The 22,175-nt window shown below is 40.1% G+C and overlaps 1 protein-coding gene and 1 non-coding gene across 11 annotated transcripts in view; one reads left to right on the top strand and one right to left on the bottom strand.

Annotated features, from left to right (window-relative positions):
* LOC105492393 (polycystin 1 like 1, transient receptor potential channel interacting) overlaps positions 1-22,175 on the top strand; it is a 183,684-nt gene that overhangs the window by 20,215 nt on the left and 141,294 nt on the right. For 4 of the 5 annotated variants that reach the window (XM_071095165.1, XM_071095163.1, XM_071095164.1 and 1 more), the window contains exons 1-4: positions 17,270-17,593; positions 20,007-20,126; positions 20,664-20,832; positions 21,371-21,610. In XM_071095165.1, coding sequence (XP_070951266.1) covers positions 17,431-17,593; positions 20,007-20,126; positions 20,664-20,832; positions 21,371-21,610 — 692 coding nt within the window. In that variant the 5' untranslated portion in view covers positions 17,270-17,430. Of the gene's footprint in view, positions 1-10,084; positions 10,252-17,269; positions 17,594-20,006; positions 20,127-20,663; positions 20,833-21,370; positions 21,611-22,175 lie in introns of those variants that run through there. The other variant, XM_071095166.1, reaches the window with a different exon arrangement.
* The window catches only part of LOC105492350 (uncharacterized), a 39,409-nt gene that overhangs the window by 6,582 nt on the left and 10,652 nt on the right, over positions 1-22,175 (bottom strand). For 2 of the 6 annotated variants that reach the window (XR_011622361.1, XR_011622364.1), the window contains 2 exons: positions 21,546-21,774; positions 17,668-17,759 (listed from right to left, as the gene is read on the bottom strand). The exons of 2 other annotated variants lie outside the window; for them this stretch is intronic. This is a non-coding gene — a transcript (uncharacterized protein). The remainder of the gene's footprint in view (positions 1-17,667; positions 17,760-21,545; positions 21,775-22,175) is intronic. 2 more of the 6 variants (XR_011622363.1, XR_011622362.1) reach the window with 2 other exon arrangements.

Raw genomic sequence — 22,175 nt, 5'->3', positions numbered from 1 at the left:
GTGCTGCCTGTACCAACGCTGGGTTCATCTCTGCCCTCAGGCAATTTGCTGGTGGCTTCCCTTGTCACTCATCTTCTCTAGCATTATTCTTGCCATTTTTGCTTGTTTATTTTTCCACATGAACTTTAGACTCATACTGACTAGTATAAAAATATCTTATTGGTATTTTTATTTAAATCATGTGTTGATAAAGAATGAAACTAAGTAAAATTTTTGAATAGATTTGTTCTGAGCCAAATATGAGTGACCATGGCCTGAGGCACAGTCTCAAGAGGTCCTAAGAACTTGTGCCCAAGGTGGTCATGCTACAGCTTAGTTTTATACATTTTAGGGAGATGTAAGACATCAATCAATACATTTAAGATATACATTGGTTCTGTCCGGAAAGGTGGGACGGCTCAAAGATGGGGGTGGGAGGAGGCTTCCAGGTCATAGGTGGATACAAAGATTTTCTGATTGGCAATTGGTTGAAAGAGTTAAGTTATTATCTAAAGACCTGGAATCAATAGAAAGGAGTGTCTGGGTGAAAATAAGGGGTGGTGAAGACCAAAGTTTTTATCATGCAGACAAAGCCTCCAGGTAGCAGCCTTCAGTAAGAATAGATTGTAAATGTTTCTTATCAGCCTTTACAGGGTGCCAGATTGAGTTAATTCTGTCCTGGATCAGGAAAAGATCTGGAAAGGTAAGGGAATTCTCTGCACAACATAGATTTTCCCTGAACTCCTGGCCTCAAGTGATCCTACAGCCTCAGCTTCCCAAAGTGTTGGGATTATAGGCATTAACCACTGTGCCCGGCCTAAACATTTCTTTATATGGAATTTACATGTTTCTTGTATGATATTTTATTTTTTGCACTATTGTATTATAAAAGGAATATTTTTTCCCATTTTGTCCCCAAACTGGTTGTCATTGGTATATAGAAAAGCTGCTGCTCTTTGCTGTTGATTTGGGGTCCTCCTCTCTTCATAGGATGATTTCAAAGTGTCAAATATATTTTGGGTTAAAATAATTTGATTTCGGCCAGGCACGGTGGCTCACGCCTGTAATCCCAGCACTTTGGGAGGCCGAGGTAGGCGGATCACGAGGTCAGGAGATCGAGACCATCCTGGCTAACACAGTGAAACTCTACTAAAAAAGACAAAAAAATTAGCTGAGCGTGGTGGTGGGCGCCTGTAGTCCCAGCTACTCGGGAGGCTGAGGCAGGAGAATGGTGTGAACCCAGGAGTGGAGCTTGCAGTGACCCCAGATCACGCCACTGCACTCCAGCCTGGGCAATAGAGCAAGACTCTGTCTCAAAATAATAATAATAATAATAATAATAATAATACTTTGATTTCTTTCATGGTCTGCTATCTGTCATGTTGGTATCTTATTGCTAGAGAAAGTCTGTTTTGTCATTCTTAAGGCCTCTGTTTAAATGTTAATGCTGGTCAGTTGTGCCTGAATTCCAAAGGGAGGGAGGGTATTGTGGGGCATGTCTGAATGTCTGACCCTCCCTTCCCTTTATGGCCTGAACTCATTTTTCAGGTTAACTTGGGAATGCCCTTGGCCAGAAGGAGGGGTCCATTCAGTAGGCTGGAGGGCTTAGAATTTTATTTTTCGTTTACAAATGTTTAACATATAAATTAATTTATGTAGAGCCTTTATATTTAAGAGTCTCCCCCTGCATGAACTGCCCTGTTCCTGTCCATTTTTCCGTGCATCTTTCTTTAAAAGTATTTTAAACATTTCTGTTTTTTCTTTTCTTTTCTGTTTTAATAGAGACAGGAGTCTTACTGTATTGACCAGGCTGGTCTTGAACTCCTGGCCTCAAGGGACCCTACAGCCTCAGCCTCCCAAAGTGTTGGGATTACAGGCATGAACCACTGCGCCCAGCCTGAGCATTTCTTCATATAGAATTTACATGTTTCTTGTATGATATTTTATTTTTTGTACTATTGTATTGTAAAACGGATATTTTTTCCATTTTTTTCCCATTTTGTCCCCAAACTGGTTGTCATTCATATATAGAAAAGCTGCTGCTCTTTGCTGTTGATTTTAGGTCCTCTTCTCTTTCACTTAATTCTCGTGTTGTTTATAGTTATCTTGAAGTGTATTCTTTAGTGTTTTTCAGCTATGTAAACATATTAATTATGAATGGTGATGATCAACCTCTCATTTCCAGATTGACCCCTCCGGTTTCTTTCTCTTGTTTAATTACAATGGCTGATACTGCCAGAACAGTGTTAAATGAGATAGATGATGATGGGCATGTCAGTCTCAAGATCCTTCCAGTGTTTTTGAAATGCCTTTGCAGAATTATAAGTAATGAGAGATATCTAGCATGACTGATTCCATCTTGCTTCTAAATTCACAGACTAAATATTTTTCTTGCTTATTGTAATGCAGAGGCCAATATAACTATGAGAAGGATTTGGTTTATCATTAAACTTGGAGGCAAAGGAAACTGGCACCCTCCTTGTCTGAAGATTAAAGCCATATTCGTAAGGCAGGGTTAAAATTATGATAGGGGTTTGGACTTTGCTAATGAGTAGGCATTAAACCATAACCTGCCATTGCTTAATCTGTGTTTCTATAGGTTGTCTATTGCCCCAGAGTCACGTAACTGAGGGTTGCAAAATGTGTAACTTTCCCAACTACTCCTATAGATAACATCACTATTGTGAAACCTAAAGATATGATCTTTGAGATATTTTTTAGATTTAACATTTAAGTAGATCAAGACACACTATCTAGTTCTAAGACTACCCCTCACATCCCTGCCAAGGAGCTAACTCAGCTGCACAAAGACAGTTTGAGATGCTCCTGTGATTTCTTCCCAATTGTTCAGCCAATCATTTGTTCCAGTTTCCCAGAACCCTGCTGGGAAAGTACTTTTTAAAAAGTACTTTTACAAAACCCCCAGCCTCCATATTCTGGGGGAGACAGGTTTGAGAACTTTCTCCCTGTTCTCCTTGCTCGGCAGGCCTGTGATTAGTACATTCTTTGCTGCAACACCTGCTGGTCTCATTAGTCTTTTTTCAGGGCAGCGGGAAAGAAGAACCCATCAGGCTGTGACGTTTTTCCATTAAACTAGATACTAGATTTTTGACAGATATAATTCATCATGTAAAGGAAGTTTTCATCTTTTCCTCTCTTAATGAAGACTTAAAGAAAATAAGAGTTGTTGATTTTGTTAAATTCTCTCCAGCATCTGTGAAGCTGATTTTATAACATTTTTCTTTGCTTCTTTAGAATTCCAAATCTCATGTGTTATATTAGCCAATATCTTACTGACTCATTCTTGAATTCCTAGGGGTGGAAAACACTTGATTTTGATGAATTACTTTTTTTATTATGCTATTGCATTCAGTTTTCTAACATATTGTTCATAGTTCTTCCTCATAAATGGTGTTGGCATCTAGTCATTGATTTTATTTATTTATTTTTATTCCTTTTTTTCTTTTGCCAGAGTAGGCACAGATTTATTGAAGACAATTCACAGAGTGGGAGCAGGCTTGAGCAAGTGGCTGCTCAAGAGCCCCCTCAATTAGCATTGTTTTTTTGTTTTTAATTTATTTCCATAGGTTATTGGGGAACGGGTGGTGTTTGGTTACATGAGTAAGCTCTTCAGTGGTGATCTCTGAGATTTTGGTGCAACCATCACCTGAGCCGTATACACTGCACCCTATTAGTAGTCTTTTCATCTCTCACCCACTTCCCACCCTTTCCCCCTGAGTCCCCAAAGTCCATGTGTCATTCTTATTCCTTAGCATCCTCATAGCTTAGCTCCCACGTATGAGTGAGAACATATAATGTTTGGTTTTCCATTCCTAAGTTACTTCACTTAGAATAATAATCTCCAATCTCATCCAGGTCGCTGTGAATGCCATTACTTCATTCCTCTTATGGCTTAGTAGTATTTCATTTTACATATATATATATCACAGTTTCTTTATCCACTCATTGATTGATAGGTATTTGGGTTGGTTCCATGTTTTTACAATTGCAAATTGTGCTGCTATAAACATGCATGTGCAAGTATCTTTTTCATATAATGACTTCTTTTCCAATGGGTCGATACCCAGTAATGGGATTGGTGGATCAAATGGTAGTTCTACTTTTAGTTCTTTAAGGAATCTCCACACTGTTTTCCATACTGGTTTACATTCCTACCAGCAGTATAGAAGTGTTCCCTGTTCACTGCATCCACACCAACATCTACTATTTTTTGATTTTTTGATTATAGCCATTGTTGCAGGAGTAAAGTGGTATCGCATTGCAGTTTTGATTTGCATTTCCCTGATCATTAGTGATGTTGAGCATTTTTCACATGTTTGCTGACCATTTGTATATCTTTTTTTTTTTTTTTTTTTTTTTTGAGAATTGTCTATTCATGTCCTTAGCCCACTTTTTGATGGGATTGTTGAATTGTTTGAATTCATTGTAGATACTGGATATTAGTCCTTTGTCAGATGTATAGATTGTGAAGATTTTTTCCCATTCTGTGGGTTGTCTGTTTACTCTGCTCAATGTTTCTTTTGCCATGCAAAATCTCTTTAGTTTAATTAACTCGCAGTGATTTACCTTTGTTGTTATTGCATTTGCTTTTGGGTTCTTGGTTGTGAAATCCTTACCTAAGCCAATGTCTAGAAGGATTTCTCCAATGTTATCTTCTAGAATTTTTATAGTTTCAGGTCTTAGATTCAAGTCCTTAATCTATCTTGAGTTGATTTTTGTATAAGGTGAGAGATGAGGATCCAGTTTCATTCTCCTACATGTGGTTAGCCAATTATCCCAGCACCATTTGTTGAAAAGAGTGTCCTTTCCCCACTATGTTTTTGTTTGCTTTGTTGCAGATCAGTTGGCTGTAAGTGCTTGGGTTTATTTCTGGGATCACTATTCTGTTCCATTGGTCTGTGTGCTTATTTTTATACCAGTACCATGCTGTTTTGGTGACTATGGCTTCATAATGTAATTTGAAGCCAGGTAATATGATGCCTCCAGATTTGTTCTTTTTGCTGTTAGTCTTGCTTTGGCTGTGCAGGCTCTTTTTTGGTTCCATATGAATTTTAGAATTGTTTTTTCTAATTCTGTGAAGATGGTGGTGGTATTTTGATGAGGATTCCATTGAATTTGTAGATTGCTTTTGGCAGTATAGTCATTTTCACAATATTGATTCTAACCATCCATGAGCATGGGATGTGTTTCCATTTGTTTGTGTCATCCATGATTTTTTTCAGCATTGTTTTGTAGTTTTCCTTGTAAATGTCTTTCACCTCCTTGGTTAGGTATATTCCTACGTGGTTTTTGTTTTTGTTTTTGTTTTTTGATTTTTGTTTTTTGTTTTGTGGTTTTTTTGCAGCTATTTTAAAAGGGGTTGAATTCTTGATTTGATTCTCAGCTTGATCTCTGTTGATGTATAGAAGACCTACTGATTTGTGTACATTAGTTATGTATCCAGAAACTTAACTGAATTCTTTTATCAGTTCTAGGTGCTTTTTGGATGATTCTTTAGGGTTTTCTAGATATATAATCATATCATCAGAAAACAGTGACAGTTTGAATTCCTCTTTACTGATTTGGATGCCCTTTATTCCTTTCTCTTGATTGCTCTGGCTAGGACTTCCAGTACTATGTTGAAGAAGAGTGGTGAGAGCAGGCATCCTTGTTTTGTTCCAGTTCTCAGGGGGAATGCTTTCAACTTTTTCCCATTCGCTATTATGTTGGCTGTGGGTTTGTTATAGCCAGCTTTTATTATATTGAGGTATGTCCCTTGTATGCCAATTTTGCTCAGAGTTTTAATCATAAAGGGATGCTGGATTTTGTTGAATGCTTTTTCTGCATCTATTGAGATGACCACGTGATTTTTGTTTTTAATTCTGTTTATGTGGTGTATCACATTTATTGACTTGAGTATGTTAAACCATACCTGCATCCCTCATATGAAACCCACTTGATTATGGTGCATTATCTTTTTGATATGTTGGATTTGATTAGCTAGTATTTTAAGGATTTCAGCATCTATGTTCATCAGGGATATAGGTCTGTAGTTTTCTGTTTTGGTTATGTCATTTCCTGGTTTTGGTATTAGGGTGATACTGGCTTCATAAAATGATCTAGGGAGGGTTTCCTCTTTCTCTGTCTTGTGGAATAGTGTTAATAGGATTGGTACCAATTTTTTAAATGTCTGGTAGAATTCTTCTGTGAATTCGTCTGGACCTGGAGTTTTTTTGTTGGTAATTTTTAAATTACCATTTCAATCTCACTGCTTATTATTGGTCTGTTCATGGTATCTAATTATTTCCTGACTTAAGCTAGGAGGGTTATATCTTTCCAGGAATTTATCCATCTCTTCTAGGTTTTCTAGTTTATGTGTGTAAAGGTGTTCATTAAGTAGCCTTGAATGATCTTTTGTATTTCTGTGGTGTCAGTTGTAGTATCTCCTGTTTTGTTTCTTATTGAGCTTATTTGGATTTTCTCTCTTCTTTTTTTGGTTAATCTTGCTAGTGGTCTATCAATTTTATTTATTTTTTCAAAGAACCAGCTTTTTATTTTATTTATATTTTGTATTTTTTGTTTGTTTGTTTCAATTTCATTTAGTTCTGCTCTTGTCTTGGTTATTTCCTTTCTTCTTCTGGGTTTGTCTTTGGTTTGTTCTTGTTTCTCCAGTTCCTTGAGGTATGACCTTAGATTATCTGTTTGTGCTCTTTCAGACTTTTTGATGTAGGTATTTAGGGCTATGAAATTTCCTCTTAGCACCACCTTTGCTGTGTCCCAGAGGTTTTGATATGTTGTGTCACTATTGTGGTTCAGTTTGAAGAATTTTAAAATTTCCATCTTTATTTCATTTTTGACCCAGTGGCCACTCAGGAGCAGGTTATTCAACTTCTATGCATTTGCATGATTTTGAAGGTTCCTTTTGGAGTTGATTTCCAGTTTTTTTCCACTGTGGTTGAGAGAGTGCTTGATACAACTTCAATTTTCTTAAATTTGTTGAGGCTTGTTTTGTGGCCTATCATATGGTCTATCTTGGAGAAAGTTCCATGCACTATTGAATAGAATGTATATTCTGTGTATGTTGGATGGAATGTTCTGTAAATATCTGTTAAGTCCATTTGTTCCAGGGTATAGTTTAAATCCATTTTTTTTTTTTTTTGTCGACTTTGTCTTGATGACCTGTCTAGTTCTGTCAGTGGAGTATTGAAGTCCCCCACTATTATTGTGTTGCTGTCTGTCTCATTTCTTAGGTCTATTAGTAATTATTTTATCAATTTGGGATCTCCAGTGTTAGGAGCATATATGTTTAGGATTGTGATATTTTCCTGTTAGACAAGGCATTTTATCATTATATAATGTCCTTCTTTGTCTCTTTTAACTGCTGTTGCTTGAAAGTTTGTTTTGTTTGGTATGAGAATAGCTACTCCTGCTCGCTTTTGGTGTTTGCTCACATGAAATGTCCTTTTCTACCACTTTGCCTTAAGTTTGTGCAAGTCCCTATGTGTTAAGCGAGTCTCTTGAAGGCAGCGGATAGTTGATTGGTGAATTCTTTTTTTTTTTCTTTTCTTTTTTAAAATTTAATTTAATCTTTTTTAATTAATTAATTTATTTATTATTATTATACCTTAAGTTCTAGTATCCATTCTGCTATTCTGTATCCTTTAAGTGGAGCATTTAGGTCATTTACATTCAATGTTAGTATTCAGATGTGAGGTACCATTCCATTCATTATGCTATTTGTTGCCTGTATACCTTCGTTACTGGTTTTTTGTTTTTTAAATTGTAGTTTTGTTTTATAGGTCCTGTGAGATTTATGCTTTAAAGAGGTTCTGTTTTGATGTGTTTCCAGGACTTGTTTCAAGATTTGGAGCTCCTTTTAGCAGTTCTTGTAGTGGTAGCTTGGTAGTAGCAAATTCTGTCAGCATTTGTTTGTCTGAAAAAGACTGTATCTTTCCTTCATGTATGAAGCTTAGTTTTGCTAGATACAAAATTCTTATCTGATAATTGTTTCGTTTGAAGAGACTGACCAAACTCTTCCAGCTTATAGGGTTTCTGCTGAGAAATCTGCTAATCTGATAGGTTTTCCTTTATAGGTTACCTGGTGCTTTTGTCTCACAGCTCTTAAGATTCTTTCCTTCATCTTAACTTTAGATAACTCGATGACAATGTGCCTAGGCAATGATCTTTTTGTGATGAATTTCCCAGGTATTCTTTGTGCTTCTTGTATTTGGATGTCTGGGTCTCACAAAGCTGGGGAAGTTTATTCCCCTCATTTATTGCCCCAAATATGTTTTCCAAACTTAGATTTCTCTTCTTCCTCAGGAACACCAATTATTCTTAGGTTTGGTCATTTAACATAATCCCAGACTTCTTGGAGGCTTAGTTCTTATTTTCTCACTCTTTTTTCTTTGTCTTTGTTGGATTGGGTTAATTCAAAGACCTTGTCTTTGAGCTCTGAATTTCTTTCTTTTACTTGTTCAATTCTATTGCTGAGATTTTCAGAGCATTTTGCATTTCTATAAGTGTGTCCATTGTTTCCTGAAGTTCTGATTTTTTTTATTTATGCTATCTATTTCCTGGAGTATTTCTCCCTTCACTTCTTGTATCATTTTTTGGATTTCCTTACACTGGGCTTTGCCTTTTTCTGGTACCTCCCTGATAATAACTAACCTCCTGTATTCTTTTTAAGGTAAATTGGGGGTTTCTTCTTGATTTGAGTTCCTTGCTGGTGAGCTAGTGTGATTTTTTGGAGGTGTTTAAGAACCTTGTTTTGTCCTATTACCAGAGTTGGTTTTCTAGTTCCTTCTTATTTGGGTAGGCTCTGTCAGAGGGAAGGTCTAGGGCTGAAGGCTGTTGTTCAGATTCTTTTGTCCTGTGGGTTGTTCCCTTGATGTAGTACTCTCCCCCTTTTCCTATGGATGTGGCTTCCTGAGAACTGAGCTGTAGTAATTATCGCTCTTCTGGTTCTAGCCACCCAGCCAGTCTACCAGGTTCCAGGCTGGTACTGGGGGTTGTCTGCACAGAGTACTGTGATATGAACCATTTGTGAGCTTCTCAGTCATGTATACCAGCACAGTATTTGGGGTGTCTCCTGGGTCCTGCAGGAGCAATCCACTTACTTCAGGGAGTCTGTGGGTCCTCTCAGCTTTCCTGATTTATTCCTGCAGTCATTCTGGAGCAAAAATTCACTATGCGAGCCTCCACACACTGCTCTGTCCATCCAAGTTGGAGCTGCAATCTAGTCCTTCCTCCCGTCCACTGTGATCCCCCCTTCATTTATTTATTTATTTATTTATAAAAAGTGGACTAAGACATCTAAATCTTAGAACCCAAATTCCAATTAATGAATAGGTCAACCCTAGAAAGAACTCAGAAGGTAACAGCAAGACCTGTGATTCTAAATGCCAAAATCCTTAAAGGCTTTTGCAAATGCATTTGAAAAATAGTCCAGTTTTCCTGTTGCCTCATTACGGCTTTTCTCCTCAATGACAGGTAGGTAGATAGGTACTGGATCACCTTCAAATGGCTGGTGCAGAACAATTTCTAGCCATTGATTTTTGTGCAATAGTTTTGGTCTTTGATATCAGTGCTGTGTGAAAGTTTTCTTTGTCTTTTATTTGTCCTGAAACAGTTTGAATAGCATCGGAAATATATATTCTATTTCGGAGAATTTCCTTTTTAACCCTCTGGGACTAGTACTTCCTTCTTACTGCTGTTGGAGTAGCTCATTGACACCTTCCTCTATTTCTTCTATGGAAATTCATCTGTTAAGAATTTCCGTTTCTCCACTAGTTATTTCTTTCAAGTTATTTTTTCTTGTATAATTATCTATTTAATCCAGGTTTTAACATTTATTTGCATAGAGGTGAGCAAAATAGGCTCTTATAATTCTTTTATTTTAATTGGTATCTGTATTTTCTTCTATCGTTTTTATTTTATTTTGTTTCATTTCTTTTTCTTTCCTTAATTGGTTGGGTAAATTTTCATTAGTTTATTTAAAGAACTAGCTCTCTTAGTTTCTTAAGTAGATTTTGTTTATTCCACATTTTCCCCTAGTTTATTAATTTCCACTTTTATCTTTATTTTCCTCTTTTTGCTTTTATAGTATTTTTTTTCTTCTTTTACATTTTCAGTTGGACATTTCCACCTACAAAGAAGCAGAGACAAAAAACATGACTTTAAAAGTTTACTTGTGCCAAAGTGAAAACAGCTGCCAGGAAGACTCAGACCCCAGTAACCTTGGATATGAGCTTATTTCTGCCTTTGTCACAAGTATGTTTTTAAAAGCAAAAAGACACCACAAGGAGTGGGCTGATATAAAGTTGTTTGTCAGGAATTTTCGTTGGTTTACAGAGATGACATTGATTAGTGATTGGCTATACACTGTATGGGCTATGGTGTCCTGTGTGTGGCATTGTTAGGCTAATTTATAGCCACTCATGGGCTAGCTAGCAGTTTCAAGACAGGATTCCTTAGCCCAAGGAGGGAAGTGGTATGTGATTGCTGTCTCATTCCCACGCGCCTCTGGGGACTGACCATTTAGAGGAGGTCTGCATTCCTCAGATAAAAGCTTCTTTTCTTTCTCAGATGCTAAATTAGTTATTATTTACATTTAAATTTTTCACATGCCATGTGGCCTCTTTGTGCACTGCTTTCATTATTAATTTCTAGTTTTAATGTAGCATGATAAGCAAATCTTTTCTCTGCTATTTTAACTTTTTTTTAAGTCCTGATGTTGTCTTTATGGCTTAAAATGTGGTCAGTGTTAGGAATAAAAATCCATGGCTGCTCAGGAGGTTACCGGGAGTTGCAGCCCCGTGTCTCTCCTATACAGTGAGCGTGAGCTGGCTCCAGCTATCTGCTATCTGCTGAGCCCCTCTGCTCACCCTCTTCTGTGGTCCTCATAACCACACCCCACCATCCAGTGGGAAAGGCTGATGAGGGAGAGGAGATGTTGGCGGGGAGAAAACAGAGAGAGAAAGAGGGACGAAGGGGAGAGAAAGGAAAACAGATGGAGAGGGAGGGAAAGAGAGAGGCAAACATTGGGTAAGATGAGGTTGAGAATCAGGGTTCTGGGTGATCCTCCCACATGGTTGGCCCTCTGTCCTCAGTAGGAAAACATAACCCCCGTTTTACCCTTTTCACTGGAAATCCCAATTCCTTAAACAACCCAAGTGGCCCAAGCCTCTTCCTTTGTGTCTTCTGCCCTGCCTTGCCTATGGAGGCCCCTGCAGCATGAGCATCACTCCCACCTCATCACACAGCCTCTCACAATTTGGGAGACTCTTTCATTTGCCACCTTTTGGAATCACTGTCCTAGATGTTTCTCTACAATGGACTTGGCTTTGCTGTGTGAATCATTCTGATCATTCTTATTTGAGATACGTGAGTTTAGTGATTTTGTCTTTATTGAAATGACAGATGTTTGTCATATTTTACAGTATGGACCCTGTGTACATTTTAAAATACGTTTCATTAAATAGTCTTTTCTTTCTTTTGTATGTTCATCTGAGTTAGCCTTCTGATACTTGAAAGGTATGTGCCTTGTTTTAGTTGGCCCCTTTTATTTATAAAATGTCCTTATCCCTCTGTTTCTTTAGAATATTCGTTCATTAGCTACCATTAGCAATTATGAAATTAGCATATTCCTCATCTTCCTCTTCCCCTCTCTTCTTTATCACCAGTTTTAGTCATTTTTTTCTCTTATATATGCTTTTACCTTTCTTAGTTGCTCTGTTAAATCTTCATGTCTTTTGATTTCCAGCAATTACTTATGAGAGAATCTGTATTATTCCACAGCTCCCACCTCTTCTTCTCTTCCCTCACCCAAATTTGGTTTATTGTATGATTTCTACATTGTCAGAACATGAAATATTTACCCTTTTTTCCTACCACCTATGTATTAGTTTGTTCTTGCATTGCTATAAAGAAATACCTGACACCGGATAATTTATAAAGAAAAGAGATTTAATTGGCTCACAGTTCTGCAGACTGTATAGGAAGCATTGATGTGGGCATCTGCTCAGCTTCTGGGGAAGCCTCAGGAAACTTACAATCATAGCAGAAAGCTAACGGGGAACACACACATTACATAGGGAACACACACATTACATAGCCGGAGTAAGAGCAAGAGAGGGGGGAGGTGCCACATACTTTTAAAAGACCAGATCTCATGAGAACTCAATCACTATCATGAGGACAGTACCAAGGGGCAGGGATTGGGGGTGACACTAAACCATTTATGAGAAATCTGCCACCATCATCCAATCACCTCCCACCTCCTCACTGCCAATGCTGAAGGCCCAACTTTCAATACTGGGGAATGCAATTTGCCATGAGATTTGGTGTGGGCACAGATCCAAACCATATCAACCTGCTTCCCCACATTAGTCTTACTTCTGGTTCAGTTCTTGCTTGGCTTTTATTTGGCATAGTGTTCCTCTTTGGTTGTCTGAAGTTTGCACTCTAGTAGATTTTGTAGGAAGATTCATGGAATAAGCTTCCTCTAAGTTCCCACATATTCAAAACTGTTGCGGCCATTATATTGGAATGACAGTGTGCTGACTCTGGACTCCTTGGACACATGTTCTTTTCCTGGGGAATCTGGTTATCTTTCCATTCTGTTCTCTCCTGTAACCGTGGTTCTCCAACTGTGGCCCAGCAGCATCATGACCACCTGAGACTGGCTTAGAATACAGACTCTCAGGCCCACTGCAGACCTGCTGAATCAGAAATTCAGCTGGTGGCCCCAACACTCTGTGTCTGAAGAAGCCTCCCTGAAATTCTCCATTCTGTCTTTCTTATTTGTGGTTATTCCAAGGTCAGCCTTCTTTTCCCCCCTCAACGATTAATATTTTTCTGTGATTGTCAAGAGAATTCTTTTCTTTTCTTTTCTTTTCTTTTGGAGACACTGTCTCACTCTGTTGCCCAGGCTGGAGTACAGTGGTACGATCTTGGCTCACTGCAACCTCCTGGATCCAAGCGATTCTCATGCCTCAGCCTCCCAAGTAGCTAGGATTACAGGCATACACCACCACGCCTGACTGATTTTTGTATTTTTAGAAGAGATGGCAATTCACCATGTTGGCCAGGCTGGGCTAGAACTCCTGACCTCAAGTGATCCACACACCTCGGCCTCCCAAAGTGCTAGGATCACAGTTGTGAGCCACCGCGCCCAGCCGGTAATTATTTCTTTATTTGTAACTCCAGGAGCTTTGCCAGGACGTGTCTAAGTGCTGGCCACTCTGGGTCACCTTTCTTCAGCACATGGTGTACCTTTTAATGTGTCCTTTGTTTCAGGAAAGATTTCTTGAATTAGATCTTTACATTGTTTCTATTCCAATATGTCAGCTTTCTTTTTGGGAGACTGGCATACATCTATTAGTTCTCTTTTGTCTTTTCAAATCTTTTTTGTTTTTCCTTTTTCATCTAGTCCGCTCTCCTTATATTTTCCTCCGCATGCCTTCTTTTGTGTTCCACACTTTCCATTCTCCATTATACTCTGAAATGTTGACTTTGTTTCCTTCATTTCTGCTCTCTGGTCTTGCATCTCAGAAGATAATGATTCCTCAAGTTGTTCAATCCTGTTCTTGTGTACAGTGTTTTTCTGATAAATCATCTTAATCTACTATGAGTATTTGGAATTTCCCCTCTTGACTCTTGTAGTATCTTGTATGTGCCGAATGGTATTTTCTCCCTTTATCCTTCCCTCCCTTCTTCTTTCCTACCTTCCTTCCTTTCTTCCTTTCTTTTTTTTTTTTTCTTCCAGCATTACTCATAATTTAAAGAGTTGCATTTTTTCTGAACTAACTGCAGGTGGAGTGTGTGTGTCTGTGTGTGTGTTGCGTACACACATGTATGTGTGTTGATATTCACAGCCACTGAGCCCTTTGGCAACTGAGTTCTCACTTTAGGACGTTTTCTATTTTCTTCCTTCAGTGTGGTTCCTGCTCATGCATGCTTGATATTTGCCACTTTTAGCAGTTTTTGCATCCATTTTGTATTCCGAACATGCTAGCTACCTCTTAGTTTCACTAAACAAAAAGAGAAAGGGTTTTTATTTTTATTCACTGTTTTCCTTTTTATTTTTGGATTAACTCCTAGAAGGTTAAGTAGAAGGCTAACTATATCTCTATTTCACATCAGGACTTGCTCTATTATAATAATTTTAAGCATCTGCAACTTTGATACATATTCATTGGTTTCTTTTGTTGCTTTATGAATGAAGTAAGGAGTTGGTATTTGTATTAGGCCATTCTCCAATTGCTATAAAGAAATACTTCGAACTAGGTAATTTGTAAAGAAAAGAAGCTTAATTGGCTCATGGTTCTGCAGGCTTTACAGGAAGCATGGTGCCGACGTTTGCTCAGCTTCTGGGGAGGCTTCAGGAAGTTTACAATCAGTAGAAGGCTGCAGGGTATCAGGCACATCACACAGTGAAAGCAGGAATGAGAGAGAGAGCATGAGATGCCACACACTTTTAAACAGCCAGATCTCTAGAGAAGTCACTCACTGTCGCAAGGACAGTACCAAAGGATGGTTCTAAACCATTCATAAGAAATCCACTCCCGTCATCCAGTCACCTCCCACCAAGCACTACCTCCGACTTGGGGTATTACAATTCGACACATGAGATTAGGGAGAGGTGTACACCCAAACTATATCGGTGTTACATCTTCTATCAGGGGTTAAGTCTAAAGTCAACTTGAGGCTAGGCATGGTGGTTCATGCCTGTAATCCCAGCACTTTGGGAGGCTGAGGTGGATCACCTAAGGTCAGGAGTTCGAGACCAGCTTGGCCAACATGGTGAAATCCTGTCTCTACTAAAAATACAAAATAATAGTAATAATAATCAACTAGGCGTGGTGGTGGACACCTGTAATCTGAGCTACTTGGGAAGGTGAGGCAAGAGAATTGCTTGAACCTGGGAGGCAGAGGTCGCAATGAGCTGAGATCATGCCACTGCACTCCAGCCTGGGCGACAGAGTGAAACTCCATCTCAAAAAAAGTCAACTTGAAAGTAAGATATGCCTGGCCAGGCGTGGTGGCTCATGCCTGTAATCCCAGCGCTTTGGGAGGCCAAGGTGGGTGGATCACGAAGTCAGGAGATCAAGACCATCCTGGCTAACACAGTGAAACCCCGTCTCTACTAAAAATACAAAAACAAAATTAGCCAGGCATGGTGGAAGGCACCTGTAGCCCTAGCTACTCGGGAGGCTGAGGCAGGAGAATGGCATGAACCCAGGAGGCGGAGCTTGCAGTGAGCTGAGATCACACCACTGCACTTTAGCCTGGGTGACAGAGCGAGACTCCGTCTCAAAAAAAAAAAAAGAAAAAGAAAGATGTATGCCTAAGATTTGGTCACAAAGATTTCCAATGCCAAATTCCTCTGAGTCCATGGAGTGCATTCTTAACTATTACATAAACTGCCTTTTCTAACTTGTGGTCGTGAAATCTGCCTTTTGACATGAAACAACACATAGCACACTCTTAGTTAAGTTTTGGTTCCTGTGAATGGGATGACCTGCATGGATGTCTATTTCACTTTCTACTTGTCATAAAATTCATGTGCAAAGTTATTTTGGACACAGTTATGAGAAGCAGTATTGTAAGAAAATTGGAATAAAATTATGAATGGTGTCTCAACATTTGAGATATAGCTTCCAAGATGAAAATACAATTTGGGAAAGTGTACCTGTTTCTTCTACATGTTAATCTGAGTTGTGCTTAAAGTAGGATACCCTTCTCTGGCCTCTGCTTATCATAGTATATTCCCAAATCCTCCTGCATGCTACCATGTTCACTATTCTTCCCTGGAGATAGACTTTTACTCTTTAAAATCATTCCCTTTTTTCTTCTTATTATGCTGCTAGTAGATCCACATATTATTCCATATAATTTGGATGCAGCAAGTGAAGAGAGAAATGACTATCTTAATTCCTAAGAAAGCATTACATATTCTAGGCCTAGAGCACATTGTTTAACCTTTCAAGCTTCAGCATTCCATTCTGTAAACTTGACTGGCCCTTTGGTAAACATATATTGTGTATGTCCTAAGTGTTCTGTGATGAGGTTTGGGGACAAGAAAGACAGAGAATGTAGTGAGTCTGAGAGGGAAGCCCAGCCCACGTTCCGTGGTCAGATGCCAGGTGAAGCCAGTGATTCTGCCTAGGTCATTCAAAGAGGCTCATGGTAGGTGCAAGTTGGCCAGATGGAGGCACAAAGAAGGATGTTGTAAACTGAGAGAAGACTGTGCATAGGGCCATATTTGTGATGGAGACTGGCCATATGAGCAGTAGAGGCTGGTTCTGTGTGGCTGATGAGTCAGGTGTGGGCCTGGTGGAGTCAAGGATGAGTGATTGGGACCAGCTCAGCTGAAGGGGAAAGGCTCAGCTACAAATTTGCTCCTGTGACACCTTAGGAATCAGTTAACATTTTGCAAGCTGGGGAATGACATGATCAAATGTACAGTTTAAGAATATTGTATAGGGAGTTGAGGTTAGAGAATTACTAATGTCTTTCCAGTTCAGTGGAATTGTATCAGTAGTCTATTGCTATGTTAACAAGCCACCCTAAACTTAGTGCCTTAAAACACAATCCTGTATTCGGCTCCCAGTTCTGCTGGGAGTTCTTCAGGTCTGAGCTGGTCTTACAGGGGTTCACTCACAGATATGCAGCCAGCTACCAATCAGCCAGGTGGCTCTTCTCCTGGAGGTGACTGACCCTCGGCTGGGGCCATGGGGGGACTCAGTCATGTGTCTCTCATCCTTCAGCAGACTAGGCCAGGCTATTCACATGGCAATGACATGGTCCCAGTGACAATGAGAGGTCCCAAGACAAGAAAGAGAGGGCAAGCCCCAATGTGCAAGCACTTTGAAAATCCATTGGCCACATGATTAGCACTGATTTGAGGGGTGAAGCTATAGGCTTCACCACTTAATGAGAGGAACCACAGAGTCATATTACAGTTATATTGTAAGTGTGTGAAAACGGGTAAGGGTTTGGGGCCATTTTTGTCATCCACCATCATAGTTATTTGATATATTCCCATTTGGCTGTTTAAGTATTATTTGTCTAGCTGTGGGATAACCAATATCTATTTTCATCCTTATGAATTTTCCTACTGCACAGGATTGGAAACATAATTCTCAAGGCCCAGGGGAAAATGAAAATGCAGGACCCCTTGCTGAAAATAATTATGAAGAATTTCAAGATAGAAGAGCATTAAATCACTCACATAGCTCCATTGCTTGTGGGGCTCTGTGCAACTGTATGGGTCACATGCCCATGAAATGATCCTGCTGCTACAAGAGATAAGAAAGATCACCTTTCCTGTTTCAGTTCCCCTATTAGCCACCCCATTATGACCATTCTACACATGTTAACTGTTATGCCTGTTATTAAAAATTCATCAAATGTCTATTCTTTCTTATTTTTCCAGAAGGAGTCTATATGCTCAAGGCTGTTATTTATAATGAGTTTCATGGAACCAAAGTGGAGCTTGGGCCTTATTATGTGGAGATTGGCCGTGAGGCCGTGTCTGTGTTCATGAACTCCAGCAGTGTCCATGAGGATGAAGTGCTTGTCTTTACTGACTCCCAAGTGAATCAGAAAAGTAAGACCTATATTTGGAGTCTGAGCAAGCACCCCTCAGTTATAAATGAAGCAGGGCGTCTCTGCTTTACTTACATTGTTCAAGTTATAGCAGTTCTAAATTCGATACAACATCCTTCATTCATTCTTCCCTAATTCAGAAAATATGTCTTGCAGAATACTGTGTTCTAGGGGAACACGAAGATAAAGTCATACAAAGTCTTCATCTTAAGGAATCTATTACCTTAGTGAAAACATTAAGATATGCATAGGAGCAGGATGAGACAGGATATTAAAAATGCTTAGGAAGGAACATGGCTAAGGGGCTGGGAGATTTTAGGAGACAGGAACTTTATCTAACTGTGGGGACAGGGCATATCTGAAGTGGGAGCTGGCAGGCACGATGAGCCTTGCAGCACGGGCTGGAGGGACATTTTGGTCAGACAGCATGGCCTTGAGCTAAACACAGAACTGAGAAAGAATCCAGTGCTCGCTGAGTGTGCCAGGTGCACACTGATGCATTGATGAAAGACAAAATATCCATTCCACCTCATCCACTGCTAATACCTCACGCGTGTCACGCCACTTTATCCGCACAGCTACCTGTAAGGAAGGTATTCCCTTCATGTCAGTTTTGTAGAGGGAGGGACCAGAAGCTCAGAGACCAGTGGGGGTGGAAATGGGGAACTCCAGCCAATTACTGTAGAGAAGAGTCCCTACACTTTACAACAGAGCAAATGGGGAGCCAGCTAGTGGCACTCCCGAAGTGCAGCCTACGTGGATGGGATGATGGGGTCACATTTCCCAGAAACAGGAGAAAGGGAGATCCAATGGAGGGATGAGTCCCAGTGAACTCATCCATGTAAGAATTCTCTCCAGCTGTTCCACACAGTGGCTGTACCTGTTTACAATCAGACTAGTGAAAAACTCTCCATCCAAGAAGTTATGACATACATATGGAAGGACTTTTTTAACCTGTTTGCATACCCTAACTAGCCAGCCGGTCATTCATATTGACTTGTCTTATCTAACCCTGAATAAATAAGCAGCACGTCTAGCCAGTGCAAGAGCACAATTCTTGTTTCTCCAGTGGTTCCCTACCAGGATTTAGAATAGGAAGGTCCAAGTTTGCATCCAGCCCTAGATTCATAATAGGGTATTCTTGGGCAAATCTGTAAACTGTATCTTTTTCTTTAGCACTTTTGATTATCAACTCAGAATTAATTTTCAGACATAGTTATTGAGACCATGTGATATTTATTTATCACATGATATCTATTTTTAGTCATATGATATTTATTTTTCAAAAACTCTGATGCATTGATGGACAGAATATTCATTCCACTTTATCTCTGTTATAAACAAGTATTTTCTCTTTATAAAGAGAAGAACAGTAGTAATAATAAATAACCCTCCTTTCTCCTTTTTTTTTTTTTTTTTTGAGACAGAGTCTTGCTCTGTCACCCAGGCTGGAGTGCAGTGGCGTGATCTCGGCTCACTGCAAGTTCCACCTCCCAGGTTCACACCATTCTCCTCCCTCAGCCTCCCAAGTAGCTGGGACTACAGGTGCCCGCCACCATGACTGGCTAATTTTTTGTATTTTTAGTGGAGACGGGGTTTCACCATGTTAGCCAGGATGGTTTCGACCTCCTGACCTCCTGATCTGACCGCCTTGGCCTCCCAAAGTGCTGGGATTACAGGCGTGAGCCACCATGCCCGGCCAAATAACCCTCCTTTCTTAATATCCTTTTATGATAAATGAGTTGCTCTAAATCTTCCTAGACATCACAGTACTCTTTCAGAATCTGATTCAGTGTTTGGTATCCACCTCCATATGTATGCACATACATATGTACATGCATGTGTGGTATGTATGTAGGGGGTATGTGTGGTATGTGTGTACATGTGATGTGTATGTGTATGGTGCATATGCTGTGTATGGTGTGTATATGGTATGTATGTGTGTATATGCTATTTGTGTGATATGTGTATGGTGTGTGTACATGTATATATACATATATGCACAATCTTACATCTTATAGGACTTAAATGCATGAGGCTGATCTTTAGACCTCTATTTAAGAACTCCTGTGAAGTGAAGACTACTTAGTGTACACATTGAGAAATACTTTAAAAACAAGGCCATCGATCAAAGTAATTGACATATTTCAAAGGAATTAACATATTTAATACCATGTAGGGAGCTCTCAAATAGAGAAAAGATACAAAGAAAATTTTAATGACAGAAATTCTGTGATTAAGTTTATGTTTCCCAGGTATGTCTGATTTCAGAGCACATGCTTAGAATTTTGAAATTTATTGAGATTCAAAGAGGGAAAGTTAAAAATGAAAAATACTGACTGTGTGTTGCATGATAAAAGTGAATTAATTTTAAGACTTTTTCTCTTATCTCCTTTTTTTTTTTCTCATTTTAGGCACTGTTGTTATACATCATTTTCCATCTATTCCTTCATATAACGTGTCCTTTATTTCTCAGACTCAAGTGGGTGACAGCCAGGCTTGGCACAGCGTGACTGTCTGGTATAGGATGCAGTGTATGTCTTTGTTTTAATTCCAGATTTAACAAAAACCTCCCTCGCTTAACAAAAACCTCCCTCGCGCGGTCAACTGGGATTAGGAAAACCATAGGCAGCACCAGGTTTTGTTATCAGCTCTGCCCGAGAGCCCCATTTGTCCTTGGACAGGTTCTTTGTTCACCTGCTGTTTGTTCTGGGACTTTTCTGAAACCACAGGCATTAAGGCTCCCATCTGAAGGAATGGGAAGGTGGGTTATCAGGACTATTATCTGCCAGCTCCATGTGCCACACCCTTTCTAGCAGACTCCCAAAAGGACTTGGCCCTGTGGCCTTAGGAGCTCCTCTTGTGCAAGCACTTTGGGGCCTTTGAACCAGGGCCAGCACTGCCTACCGTGTGCCCATAGCTGCATCCTTGCCTCCAACCTGCATGCGTATCAGAGCTTCCTCACCATCACTCAAGCCCATGACCAAGTGGGAAAGTAGAGGTACTAGTTTCTCTGGAGATTCCAGCCCTCTTATGTTGACATAGCTACGCCTTCCTTTCTTTTGCCACAGCCATCTCTGTCTACACAAATGGAACTGTGTTTGCCACAGACACAGACATTACATTTACAGCTGTTACCAAGGAAACAATACCCCTGGAATTTGAGTGGTATTTTGGAGAGGATCCACCAGTGAGGACAACTTCAAGAAGCATTAAACAAAGACTCAGCATCCCCCAATGGTCAGTAAAAGTAGCAGTCCTGCTGAGTAGCTGTTTGTACTGCAGCCTATACTCAGTCTGAAGATCACCATGCCACTACTGAAGGCATCTTATGGCTGTTACATTTGTATTACAATGGGCGACTAGGTCCTTCTGTGAAGCAAACTCAATGTAAGATTTAGGGGAAGATTTAGTTCATTTCTCTTCAGCTTGAACTAAGGGAAACGGTGTAGGGCTTTGAAGCAGACAGTCCTAGGTTCAAATTCTATCTCAGCCACCCATATGACCTAAGAAATTCTTCATCTAAGAAAGGGCAATGATGCTTACCCCTACTGCTTTGAGAAATGAATTAAATAATGAAGAGGGGGTAGTCAAAAATATCAACCCCCTTCTCCTCAATAAGATGAAAATCACTGGATACTTTGGTAGTTCTTACAAATTAAATGCTGCTTCCCCCTCCTCTGCCTTCCTCTTGAAGTATGGCAGACGGTTCCTCTAGATCTGACCCTGTTCTTGTCTTGCCATCTGCCTTCCCTGCCCTCCTTTCCCCATCCTGCAGGTATCGTGTGATGGTTAAGGCTTCCAACAGGATCAGCAGTGTGGTCTCTGAGCCCCACGTCATCAGGGTGCAGAAGAAAATTGTGGCCAATCGGCTCATGTCCCCCTCCTCAGCTCTGGTAAATGCCAGTGTGGCCTTTGAGTGCCGGATCAACTTCGGCACCGATGTTGCCTACCTGTGGGACTTTGGGGATGGCACCGTCAGCCTGGGGAGCAGCTCCAGCAGCCACGTCTATAGTAGGTGAGCCACTGCAAGGCAGCAGAGTGCTCTGTACAGACAGCGCGGGAATCAGTCTTAAGGCATCAGCCGTTGGGTTCCACATAGAGACCTGCCTGTCAGTCAGCATAGGTGACAGATGATTACACAGAGACAGATAAGACCTGTCCATGCCTCTCAAGGAGCTCCTAGTCCAGGGGAAAGACAAAGAGGAAAGAGATGCTTTCAGCACAGGGGCTGTGGCTGCAAAGGAGGCCTATGATGTGGTGGAGATGGCTCACTGAAAGTGATACCTTGAGTAGGAGCTTGACAAAGGGAAATGGGAAAGAGGATCCCAAACAGAGACAAGGGCCTGGGCAAAGGTGCTAGGTGAGGTGCCAACAGGAGATGTTTGGAGTGACTGGCAAGACATATATAGATGGGTGAGATGAGCATAGGCTGGCAGATTGTGAAGGGCCTTGATGTCATATGGAAGAGCATGAACTCTGTCCTTTAACTCTGCATTTACTGAGTGCCCGCTATGTGCCTGGAACAAAGCATCACGGAGCTATGATAAGGTGCAGACTGGCTGGATCACTCATTCTCACCC

Source organism: Macaca nemestrina, chromosome 4 (assembly GCF_043159975.1).
Source record: "Macaca nemestrina isolate mMacNem1 chromosome 4, mMacNem.hap1, whole genome shotgun sequence".
In the NCBI taxonomy this organism is placed as follows: Eukaryota; Metazoa; Chordata; class Mammalia; order Primates; family Cercopithecidae; genus Macaca; species Macaca nemestrina.
Note: the sequence above shows the minus strand (reverse complement) of the source record. Positions and strands in the feature narration are given on the sequence as shown.